The sequence below is a fragment of the Mesocricetus auratus genome, unplaced genomic scaffold (genome assembly GCF_017639785.1).
Source record: "Mesocricetus auratus isolate SY011 unplaced genomic scaffold, BCM_Maur_2.0 Super-Scaffold_100066, whole genome shotgun sequence".
Lineage (NCBI taxonomy): Eukaryota > Metazoa > Chordata > Mammalia > Rodentia > Cricetidae > Mesocricetus > Mesocricetus auratus.
The window spans coordinates 715104-728430 of NW_024429235.1; the positions used below are offsets into that span (position 1 = coordinate 715104).

A 13327-nucleotide genomic window follows, 5' to 3' on the forward strand; every position below is an offset into this window, starting at 1 on the left:
TTTGGACACCAGGGATAAATAATACCCAAGGCCCCATAGATTACCTAGGCCTCCTCACTGACCCCCACATTCAGGGGGTCTGGGACAATACACTGCTTTCCACACAGACATTAATCTGGGGACCAAGAGTTCCCCTTTGTTCAGGTCAACTGTTTCTGTGGATCTGACTAGCCCATTCTCGATTCCTTTGCCCATCAATTCTCCCTTTCTGACACTGGATTCCAGGAGATCATTTAGAGGCTGCAGACTTGTATGCAGCCCCTTGCAACTGCATAAGATTCCTCATCCCAATTCCCTCTATAAACTTCAAGTGTTCCTCTCCTTACTTTCAGACCCCCACTTCCCATGAGGGAGTGCCTGTCTTTCACTGTTTGAAGTGGTTTCATCTGTTAAGGTCATATTCTGGTCTCTATCCTGCCTTCTGTCTCTTTACTCTGTGCTCCAAATGTAACAAAGTGGCCAAGAGCTGGAGTAAGTATGGCATCCTACTTACCCTTCCAGTTTCTATGGCAACACATTCTGATCAGGATCACTTAATAGGAAGAGGATTCATTTGACCTAACACTGCCAGGTTACAGACCATCATAGCATTGAAGTAACAGCAACAGAAGCCTTAGTTAAGTTGTCATATCAAATCCACCATCAAGAAGAAAGAGCACAGAATGCTTCCATGCCATGCTGTACTCACTGTCTCCATTTCACTCAGTGGGCAGGACGGCTCTGGAAAAAGTGTCCATGGTCAGGCTGCTTCACCTTACAGTGATTATCTAAAACTGCCACAGAGGCTCACAGGCCAGCCTAATCCAAATGAGTCCTTATTGAGATTCTCTTCACGGTGATTCTGCCCTGATCAAGTTGACTGACATCACAGGTGGAGAGTGCATCTGAGGCTCTTGAGGACGTGAGTGCAGCAGTTACACTTCCTAACACAACCTGCAGTCTGAAGCAGGAAAAAGCCCACACGTCTCCCCATAGTGCACACTACATAGGCATACACTGCAGTCATTGTTTATGTGGAACCGAGATGTATCTTCAAGTCTCCTGGAGACAACCAGTCGTTAGAAAACATCAGGGAAGTCTGCAAAACAACCATTAGGGAAGCAAGCATTTCTCCGGAATCATTGCATGGTTTTAGCCTGCTATGTTTCATTTCCTGGAAGCTGTGAGCAAATGCCTATATACTATAGATAGAGGACCAATGACAGACCAAAGTAGTGATTGCAGAGAAGTCCATCCAGGAGAACTAATAATTTTACTTAGGTTTCTTACAGGAGCATGGATGATCAAAAGTCACTCAGCTATAGTCCTCTCCAGCATCTTACAGGTTTGTGTTCAGCTCCCCCTGCAGCCCCAGACACTGTGCACCCAGAGCACTAAAGTACACAGACGAGTCGCTCAGGTTCACAGAGGCTTTCTTCAGGTGGAAGGAAGAGTCGCTCTTGCTAAACTCAGCCTCAAAGCCACTCAAGCCATGAACCATGGGTTCTCTGGAATAATACTTGAGGAGCAACTGAAGGCTGTGACCATGGCGCTGCATGTACCAGAAGAGGTAAGTAGTTCCACCATAGGAATAGTTGCATCTGAGCTCCACTGAGCCTCCTTCGAAGACGGTGACATGGGCATCATCCTGGGACACTGACTGTGCTTGGATGTGTCCTGCGAAATCAATGATAAATCAATAAATGTGATGCGAACTTAATGGAAAAAGAATGTTCTTGCTAAAATTCAAGTGAGAAAAACACTTTTTTGGGTGCATCTACAAATAACAAGGATGTTTTACTCACCAAGGAAAAAACGCATCCCCAGCAACAAGATGAGGACAGCAAGCATGGCAGAGCGCTGCGAAGAATACTTCTGCTGCTTTTCTGGAAAAGATTGGCACATGAAGTTCTAAGTTCTTGAAGACAAAGGCACAAAGTTGACTATACACCTTCCTTGTTAAGATAAAATTCTAATATAAAATAACACTGCAGAAGTGGTCCTGGTGCTGGGAATTTTCTAACCTCTGGCTGTCTTTACTTCTTCACTTAACAGATGTTCTAAGAACTCAGCCAGATGCACGTAACACCTACAGACACAGAAGTGGCTACTATGTGCAACATTGCCCTCTTGCGGCCAGTGCAGGATAAAGACTGTGAAGCAAATCTATGTGTTCTTTTTGTCTAGAGCATACCTCATGTTTCTAAGCTAATCTGTACTGTGTTGACTCCTAACCTAATGAAAAATAGGCCATGCAAAGTGGAAGAGTAATTTTCTTTCGAAAAAGAGATCACATAATAAAACTAGCAAATTTGGAGGCCATTACCATTTGAATATAAAAGCATAAGTTGCAAGCAGCCCTGCTCCCTGAAATAGTCAAAACCGGGAAACTGAATCTTTAAAGTGTGTTTTATTGAATACAGGAAGCCAGGGAAAAAATCTGCCTTACAACCATTTTCTCATTAGTATTTTTGTAGAGATCTAGAACAACAGAAATCAATTTGAAGTTCAGTTTAATCTTCTGGTCAGATGGTTCTTGAATCTGAGATGTCCTTTCCATTTTCCTCCTTCCCCAGTCTCTCTCTCCCTCTCCCCCATTCCTCCATCAACTCTCTTCCCCCACCCTTGCTTAACTGAGAACAAACAAATCTTTAGCAGCATGCTTGCTGCAGATTCCTTCTTACAGAAGAAGTTCACAATGCTCTTGCAACTCATATGTAGAGCACTCTCACTGTGCCCCAACCACAGCCATTACCTTTGCAGACACAGTGAGGTCAAATGCCCTTGACTGGGCTTTATAAGCCTTTGCTGGCAGTGAACATTAAATCAAGGAACATTCTGCTAGCATATAAAGATAATGACTTTGGTGAAATGAAAGAAAAGAAAAAGACATGTAGGAAATAGTAGTCTAAATGTGAATCCTTGCCTTTAAAAATGAAACCAATTCATCAATTTCAAGTAGAATTGTGAAGATTCGATAACTTTAGTTAAGCAGTAATGATAGCAATATGGAGAAAAGACAGAAAAATCCCATCATCACTCAGGTTTGATAATCCTGGGATGACACACCATCAAAAAAATACCCTGGAACGTCTACAGATGGAACTAGGGTGATTAATGGAGGTGCTTATCACACACACACACACACACACACACACACACACACACACACACACACCTTGAAAGAATAAAAGAAAATTTACATGAAACATGGACTCCTAAGGGGGAACAGCAATGAAGCAAAGCACAGAGAAACAGAAACCACGAGAACTTCTTGACCTAGACACATTAGTATCCACCTGTTTTAAGTGGGTGGATGTTGGATAGGCTAATAAAGGTAGTATTGACTGTGACCAATAGCCATGCCATTCTGAAGGAGAAGTTCTTCATCCCCCTTCACCATTAAGACATTTGGGGCTAAAAGAAGATTAGATGTTAAGTCAAAACCAGTGGAGCTGTTAGATAGAGGAGTCATTTTACAATGAGTGAAGGGACCCTGGTCCAGAGGAGATGATATTCTCTGTGTATCCACTTAATAAAAGAGTCATAAAATGCATGGAGCAAAAGCTGAGAACATTAAAATAAGGTAAATCTGCAATCAGAGTTGTAAAGTGCAATGCTCACTTCCTAGTAGCTAATATGACAAGATAAAAAATGGCCTAGATTAGAGCAACTGATTCGACCAAATTGACTCCTGTACTGCCATTACACTCACCAATGCAGTGGATGTTTTATCGGTGGGCAAGCAGTGTTCTCTTAGACAGTTCATACAGTCAGAGAGTTCAAAATACAGCAGTGAACCTGTAGGGATTGAAACTACGTGATTTATTTGCTGGGCAAAAAATAATGTAGAAGTTACATAACAAATGGCAGAATACCGCCAAGTGTTTGGAAATTAAATAACACATTTCAAGTAACCCATTGATACTGATAAGGGTAGAGATAAAATAGAACATTAGAAACTATTGTGAACTGAATTTTGGTAGAGCAAAGCCTACAGATATATTTTGGGTGGGTGTAACTAATACAGTATGTAGATGGAGACATGTCAGGTTTCAGTAGAGAAGGAAAAGGCACGAGAGTCATGATCCATCATTCTTGGAATTTTCCCAATTCATTTTTACTTAAATACTTTATTTAATATTCCTTGATGAGAATACTATGATTGATCCAATCCACTACCAATTATTCCTCAAAGCCTCCTACCTACTTTTTCCTTTCCAACTCCATGTGCTATCTGTGTGTTTGTATGTTTGCTGGTTTTAAAGCAACACCCAATGAGTTCATCTAGTGCTTGTTCCCTGTATGTGCATAGTGTGGTACCATCCCACTGGATAACTTCTTAGGACCCACATCCCCGAAGAAAAGAGATTCTTTCTCTTCCTTTGCAATTATTGAATTAAATATGTAAAATGAATTTCTTGAAACAGAAAATTATCTATTATTAATGCAAGTTTATTCTTTCCTTATGCTCGGTATTAGCATGGTCTATAGATATTTCCTACTTTCAGTCTGTATTTGTCAGTAGAAGGTCATTTTTTTAAAGAATGATGTGAGTTTCATGGTGGGGTTATAGACTCACTTTATGGTTCTTCCCTTTTGATTGTAATGCTTTGAGGCTTATATTTGATGCAATTACTTAGGATCTCGCTTGATACTTGATTTGCTTTTGAAGGAATTTGTTGTTGCTGTTTTGCTTTTCCACTTACTCATTATTCTAGTATTCCTTTTTTCTGATTTTTTGGATTTGTATGATATTCTAATTAAGACAATATTAGTATCAGCAATTTTCATTGTCATTTAAAAAACCAATGATATATATATATATATATATATATATATATACACACACTTTTCTGTAAGTTGTTGGTCAAAAAGGTCACAAAGGCCACTAAAAATTGAAACCCACTCCAATTCTATAGTGTTGAGCTCTATCCACATCACATTGCATTCCTGGGAAGAGGTGAGACAATCTTGAAGAACTCCTCTGAGAATGCATATACAAATGTTCAAGAAAATAACTCATCTTCGACACTCACACAGATACACTTGATATATCAGACACATCTGAAATTGAAATGAAGTTGATTCATAAAATAAAGATCATAGAATTCTTCAGTGTCTTACATTTCAGTTTACATAGCATAATTCATGGAGATCCATGACATGTTAGGTCCTGGCCTAGCAAGTTTCTTACTTGGGAAATCACCATATTGCAATGTTACATTGGAACATTGGGAGGTACTGAAAATAGAATATAAACACTAGAATACACTGAAAAAATAGAAGTTAAAACCACTCTACTGTGCAATTGCCCTGAATGGCACATTTTCTCAGTCCACTCCTCATAATATTTCTACAGTGCAGTGAGGGACACAGATGTAGACACAATTTGACTTAGCAGGAAGAAATGTCCTCCCACCTGCGTATCAATGCCAAGCTGGGTTCCCAAAGTATAGCACTAATTCTCCAGGCCTGAGCACGCAATTTTTTTTCTTTTTGGTTTTACGAGACAGGGTTTCTCTGTATTGTTTGGGAGGCTGTCGATTGATCCAGCCCAACCTCGAACTCCCAGAGATCCACCTGCCTCTGCCTCCCAAGTGCAGGGATTAAAGGCGTGTACCACCAACTACCAACTCTTTTCTTTTTCTTTAAGTAGTGCATTTGCAGTTTATTTTTATTTAAATAACACTTTTTAAATTTATTTTACATACCAATCCCTCCTCTCCTTCCCTCCCCTGCTTTGCCCCATTTACTCCCCTTCCTATCCACTTCTCGATCTTCTTTCAGAAAGAGACAGGCTTCCCATAGGCTTGAGCAAAGCATGACACATCAAGTTGAGGCAGGACCCAGTTCCTCAATTTACCTGAAATATCATCTAGGCAGGGCAGATAATCAAGCATGGGAAATAGGTTACCAAAAGTGAGCTAAGCACCAGGGAGAAGTCCTGCTCTCACTGTCAGAAGTCTTACTGAGAGTCCAAGCTACAGGACAGTAACACACAAGCAAAGGACCTAGTTCAGCACCATGCAGGCTCCCTGACTGTTGGGCCAGTGTCCATGAGCTCCCTCTAGCTGGAGTCAGCTCTCTCTGAGGGTTCCCCCATCTTGACCTCTTGGTTGTGTGCATTTTTCATTTCAAGTTCAAACAAACCTAGGAGAGCAGCATATGTAACAAGGGCCAGTTTTCCTGAATCTTTTCTGGTATGATTGCCACACCAGGAATTTTAGTTTAGATCAGGGATGGATGCTTCTATTAGTCTAGGCTTTTTCATAATTTGACACATGTGCACTGCAAGGCAGCAATGGAGCCAGTGCAAACATCACAAATATATTAACTGGACACAAGATGGTAGTGTTTCAGTGAAGCACTACTGCCTTAAGAGGGAGCATGCTAGAGATCGATTCTCAATAAAGACTAAAGATGAATAGATATAGACATTTTCACAACATGGTGACCCTTGACTGAATACATACTGCATGGGCCTGTAAATCTTACCGGGAATCTGTGACTGTCTGCTCATGGACAGATAAACACACTGTTTTGCTTAATGAACACAGTAACGAATTACATTTTAAACATGAATCTCATTAATAAGCAGGAAAGAATATTAAGCAAGTTCACACAATCTCAGAAGCAAAAAAAAGGTTGTCCTTCAATGTCATAGCCCTATGTAGTAGTCCCACATTTCAGGGCCAATCTGTAGTAAGCTGCATTTGTGGGCCTTCAGTAGGACCCAGCCAACTTGCCAGGTCATACCTGAGAGGGGAGTGTTGATTTAAAAACCGTAGGTAAAGCTGCTTAAGAAAGGGACTGAGACAAAAGACGGAGTTGGGAGGGTAATCCAGCGAATCCTGGACACTGCACATTTGTTCTTCGACATTCTCAAAAGGGGGACATGGGAGAAAAATTCTTTATCATAAATAAAGGACAGCAGACTTTCTTTCCTTAATACTCCAAGTATTTGGTAACTACCTTTATACTCAATTTACCCTTATAATTATCCTTCTTTGTATCGCCATAATTTCCAAGTCATAGTTCATCTGTGTACTGACATCATCCAACCTTTCTTCCTGAATGTTAGCTTAGCAGACTTTCATGGAGATCATGCTCTATCTATATGCAGAGACAACAACTTTAGAGACTCCACCCATGTGCTTTGGCTACACAAATCTAACCCTTCTAGAGTCTTTTTTCTGTAACACTCGTGATTCTATGTCTCTGGTTATGACTAAAAGAAACATAAGGGGTAAGAGCCAAGTAAGTGATTTTCATTTCTTGTCACTACATTCATGTTTGTCACTAAGCTCAAATTTGTGCTCTAAACAAAAGTGAAATGAACACTTTAAATTATGATGGTGTGAGCTATTCACCTTTAGGATTATTTACACGTCTTCTCTATGTTCTGTCTTTTGAGTCAAATACTCAAGACAATATTTGAAGAAAGTTTATTCTAACTTCTGTTTCCAGAGTGATGGAAGGATATTTTACTTGTGAAGAAATCCTCTGATCCAGACATCAGCTACAGCAGACATAATCACCCACTTGTCTGCATCTGGAGGTGAGCATCGGAGTGGGTCCCTGCAGCAGGTGCCAACTCACAGGGAGCTCATGGATTTTGTTCAGCTTTCCCTGTCACTCCTATGTTCCAGGAGAGCACAGAAATACTTTGCTGAATCCTCTCGCTGAATGGGAGGGTAAAGATGATACAGTTGGCTGATTTCTGGAAATAGAATGTCAAATATTCTTTGCATTTCAATCAGAAATCTGACAAATTAAGGAAAATCTTCTCTCCACTGGGACCTTGCTTATCCCATTAAAAAGTAGGAAGTGGTCTCCCTTGACTCCTATGAACAGTCCAGGGTGGCTGCTTCCCATGCCTGTCTGGAGCCAAAGGATGGACTTGAGTCATTTTCTGGACCACAGTGGATCCATTGGAAACAAGAACACAGTTGACTCTGTAAGACAGCAGACAACATACTGCGACATTTGGGATAAGAAGGACCCAAAGACAAATCCAACTGAAGTCACAGTTTGCTTCTTTTCTCCAGATCATTTTCTGCTAGATCCATGTGAATCTCTCTATTCTAGGATTAAAGGCTTCCTGTTTAATATTCGCTCCTGTATGGGGAATCATCTGTAGCAGAGAAGGACAAGGCCACAAACACACAGCAACCTGGGAGGAAGCATGTGACACACACCCCTCTACACAAATGTGTCTGCTATGACCAGTCTCTGGCTTCCATGTTTTAATTGATTCCCAGGGTATATACATACTCCTTAGGTGGTTTGTATTTTTTGCTTTTCTTCATATTTTGAGATTATGATTTCAAAAATTCCCTCTTCCCTTTCCTCTCTGCAAACACGAGCATATACCTCTCCCTATCCTTTTCAAATTCATGGCTTCTCATTTGATTAATTGCTAATATATGTGCACAAATGAGCCTGTGTATATGTGTGTGCTTATATATGTTCATGAATATATATGCATATGCATATATATTCCTAATATAACCTGCTCATTCTATATAAAGCTACTTGTATGTCTATTTTCTGGGCTGATAATTTAGCATTTGTTAGGACTTAATGAAAGCCCCAAGCCCACCGACTAAGTTCAAGCTGACAGCCTGGCTTCGGCTCAGAAGGATTGCTGGCAGATCCTTTCTTCTGTCCTCAGGAAGTGTGAGAAGGGTTTCTGTCTTCCAGGAAGAGCCACTTTCTATTTCCCTTCCTCTGACTGATGTGGCATCTGGCTCCCTGTTGATAGTAACTATGGTACATACCAAAGCTAGTGCTAATCGCCAGGCTCCTTGGGTCCCTATTGACATGTAATATCGAAGTCTACTCTAGCCTTCCAGGTTGTTCCCATTCATAGGATTCCCTCCCCTTACACTGCTACTACAGGTTTTTCTTATAACCCAGGATGTTTTCCCATTTGCTGTTCTCTCTGCTCCTAAGTTGTCCCCGGCCAGTCTGCCACATTCCTCTCTGCCCCATAGTAATCATGGCTTCTTTGCACTTCTTTGCCTCTGGCTGTTCTGTCTATCTCATATCTATAAAAAAAACCTTTTCCCACCCATGGATTGGTCAGTTCAGTGACTTCTCTTTGCCCCTGCTCATAGCACTGGATAGCCTACTGTTGTGATCTTCCCTGGGGAAGGCTGGCTTTAGTTTTGTCTTTTACTACCACCCAAACAGAAAATGGAGGTTCTTGGTTTCCAAGACCACAAGGCTTGTCTGTGGAGGCTAGGAACATGTGGCTAACCACACACTCCTGTTCCAGCTGCTTACACAGCAGTAGACATGAACTTAAGAAAACCCACTGGGGTTGAAGCTGGAGCCACAGAATGAATCACATTACAACTACTGATGGCATTCACTGGAATAATTTGAGGACCCACTTAAAATAAAATTTGTTACATGACACAGTCTCTTTATACAATTAAGAGTGCTACAGAATGTGACAGAGAAAGACAGGACAAAGTTTCCTCCACTTTGTATTCTCACGGAGGCCATTTTTAGGATTGAGGACAATTTGATTGCCTTGATGAGAATCCCTGTGGAAAATTACCCAGGAACTACCAAGATATGCAGTTAGCTGGAGCAAATTCTGTGCAAGCAAACAGTTTAACAGTAGCTAAGATAAGCTAGCTGGGCATCTTGACCTCGGCTTCCTAGAAGAGAGTTAGGTAGCTTTCCACAGGATTTCTCATCAAGGAGATCAAACTCTACAGAAGCCTAAAAAATTGGCCTCAGTAAGAATACAGGATGGAGAAACCTATTCACTGTGTCACCTTGTCATTTTCCTCATTGGTTCTATGGGCATGAGTCAAATCATTTAACAGTCTTTCCTAGGAGGAATACAGTTAGTTTTAAGAACTGTTAGATTAGCCGGGCAGCAGTGGCACACAACCTTAATCCCAGCACTCAGGAGGCAGAGACAGGTGGATCTCTATGAGTTCGAGGCTAGGCTGGACCGACAGCCTCCAAAACAATACAGAGAAACCATGTCATGTAAAACCAAAAAAAAAAGAACTATTAGCTTAACTGTGTTTACTGTGTTTAGTGTGGTTGGTGATACAGTTGAAGATACAGGGTTCCACCATTAGCCGGATCAAGATAAGAATCGATGGGATTGCTAATTCTAACAGTAAAGTGGTCAGCTCCAGGGACCAGGTAACAGAGACTGATACCAATTATCTGATGTATGTATCCTTTCTTGCCTTACTTGAGGTTTCCTCTAATTATCCCTGATTGGCAGAAATAGAAATCATGGGTCTCTCCTAAAGTTGAACATAATACTACTTGTTTCATCAAGAGAAGTCTTAAGCCTCCATGGGTCTCCAGAATTGATTCTACTAAAGACTCTACTTGTTTTTTCTCATCTGGATATGGAGTTTTCTAAAATCCTTAAGTCCTTGTGGTGGATGGAATAGATATGGCCCCATAGACTCTTGTGTGTGAATGCTTGACCCATAGGTATTGGCACCCACAGAAGGTGTGTTTTTATTGGAGGACGTGTGTCACTGTAGAAGTAGGCATTGAGTTTTTTTATGCTCAAGCTATTCCCAGTGTGGTACACTGTCTCCTTCTGTTGTCTCCAGCATCATGTCTGCCTGCATGCTGCCATGTTTCCCATCATGATGATAGTGACTAAACCTCTGAACTGTAAACTGGCCCCAATGAAATATTTCATTTAAAAAGAGTTGCCATAGTCATGGTGTCTGTTCACACTGACAGAAATCCTAATGAATACCTGGTTCACTTGCTGTCTTAATTCTCTAAAGTTTGATCACTGACCTATGGCTGTTGCCTGTACAATATTGGCTCCAACCAGAAGTGGAATGCAGAAAGATGGACTTCACTTCATGAGCCTTGAAGCCTGGGGTTCATCTTAAAGAATGCTCTCTCTTCCTCTCCGTAATATAGCTACATGTTGGGCAGCATGTGTAAGAGTACACATTGGAGGGACTTATTGTAATGCCGTGAAGGAGGCACATTTAGTTAAACCATTTGGGCATGCCCGCCAAATGGTTCAGGGTCCATAGAGTGTTCATGCTGATGATAAGTGACCTAGATAGTGGAAGAGCAAGCATCAGAATAAAGTGAGTCTTCTAGGTCATAGGTCCTGGACACTAGGCAGGTTCCAGTTCCCAGTAGGTCCCCAGTGGTAATTTAGGCTTTTCCCAGTTACAAATAGTTTTATTTGATGGAGGGCTGATGGTGTGGCTAGTTCCTAAGCCTATGTAGTAATGGGATCACGAGTTTAGGCACAGCCAGCAGTCCTTATCAATTCCCAGGTAGGAGTGTTTAAGCAAGGGTTGAACCTTGTCAAGGGGAAAGAATATAGAAGAATTAATGATTGCATTTCTCCTCTGTTGTCATGAAAAATACTTTCTAGTATCATGAACTCTAATCAGTAGGAGTGAAGGCACCTACTCATCTATTTCATATTCAGTAAGAGTTGTATGTGTTTTCATCAGCAATATTGCCTTGCCATCAGGTTGTGGACAACAACCAATAGTCTTGGCAATAGCCTGAACTGTTTGGGGTTTGATAAGATGTAACCCATTCCTGGAAATGGAAGTTCCACACAGTGGTGAAAGGTATCTATTTGGGGCATAGTCTCTTCCATTATTTGGTGACTCCACTCATATTTCTTTCATGTGTGTATGTATTTTAAGAAAATCCTACCATAGAAGGTTTCCATACAAGCCCGCAAACTGCCCTTAATATAGGTTGTCATAGAACTATAGAGCTATAGAAGAGATATAAATGGCTAGTAAGTAAAACATTGAACATTCTTATTCCTCAGTGAAATGGAAGTTAAACTAATTTGAAACTTTATCTCACCCATTAAAAATATCCATGATCAAGTAATGAAATGACAGCAAATGCTGGTGAAGATGTTGGGAAATAGGGAGACTTCATTCACCCTGTGTGAAGCACAAACTGATGTAACAACTGTGGAAATCAGTATGAAACATTCTCAGAAATGTAAAAGAGGAAGCGTTGTAGGGTCCAGCTATGTAATTCCTGGATACATATCTGAGGCACTCTGTATCCTGCCTCAAAAATAATTGTTCAACCATGTTTATTGCTTCTCTATTCACAATTTCTAGGAAATTAAGTCAGCCTTGATATTCATTAATAAAAGAATGAATGATGAGATTTTGGTGGAGATTTTATATTATATATTTGTAACACTCGAATATAGCATGGTGAACAGTGCCGAAGGGGAACTGTGCGGGGCTGCAGGCGAAAAGGCAGAGGACCTTTCAACCACAGGTGCATTTGTTCACTGGACTGTTTTTGGACAGATTTCCTGCCTCCTATGTGAAACATTTTATTCAATTTATAAGACATACTTAGGTCTTATAGCTATAACAGAGACATCAGATCATACCTATAGAACACCCTCTTCAGTGTACCCTCAATATGGATATACCTTCTGCCTTGCTTTCATTATGTACTACATATAATATATAGTATGTGCCAGGAAAATGTGTTTAAATTGGTCTATCCACAGAAAGTTCTAGGAAAGGGCTGCTATGTTGCCATTTAATATATGCTTATTGGCATTTATTTACATGTTTTATTGATCATATTTTGTTCAACACAAACAACCTTCTTTGGATCATTGGTTTCTTTGTTACATATGTGTATAAAAGTACACTCAAACTTATATAAGTTTGTCTATATCATTAGAGTGCAGTCTGCCCAATTATTTCAGGTACTCAGAATCCATGTCCAAAAGAAAAGATCTGAACGCGCCATTTAGAAAGTCAACAATATATAAACATATATGAAGATTATTCATCAATAAAGAAAAATGAAATGATAGAATTTGCATAAAAATGAAGTTGGAAAATACTTTAGAGAGTTATCCCAGCCTCAGAGACAAACACATGCAAATCTTTAACTTGTGAATTTTATCTGTATATATCATGAAGTTAGACAGCTGCCCACAAGAGGGAAAGGCAGCATTAGAAGGATGAGTGGAAAGGAACAAAGCACATGACCTGGAAGTGGAAGGGGGATTCTGGGAGAAAAGTGGTTTCCTTAAGAATGGGAAATAAGGAGATGGCAGAGGGGATTAACATGGGGAAGGGTCAACCAAAAGTAAATATGTATGAAATTGTTCCAGAGAAACCAGCTAGTTGATAAACATGTTTTTCAAAATTAGAAAACAAATACTCTTTTAATTGAAAGATTTTAAAAAGCAAGCAAGTCAGAATGCTGTAGAGGTGACGGTGGTCTTTATGACATGGCATATGGAGATTCTCATAGTGACGTGCATTTAGTCCAGCTCACCCAGATTGGCACATAAAGTGTGTGTACATTGTTG

At 40.4% G+C, this 13327-nt stretch overlaps 1 gene segment (V, D, J or C); it reads right to left on the reverse strand.

The window, feature by feature from the left end:
* Positions 1 to 1318: 1318 nt before the first annotated feature.
* Positions 1319 to 1830, reverse strand: LOC101828782. The segment is given in 2 exon segments: positions 1319 to 1656; positions 1785 to 1830. Coding segments are annotated over 2 exon segments (384 nt in total).
* Positions 1831 to 13327: the final 11497 nt, after the last annotated feature.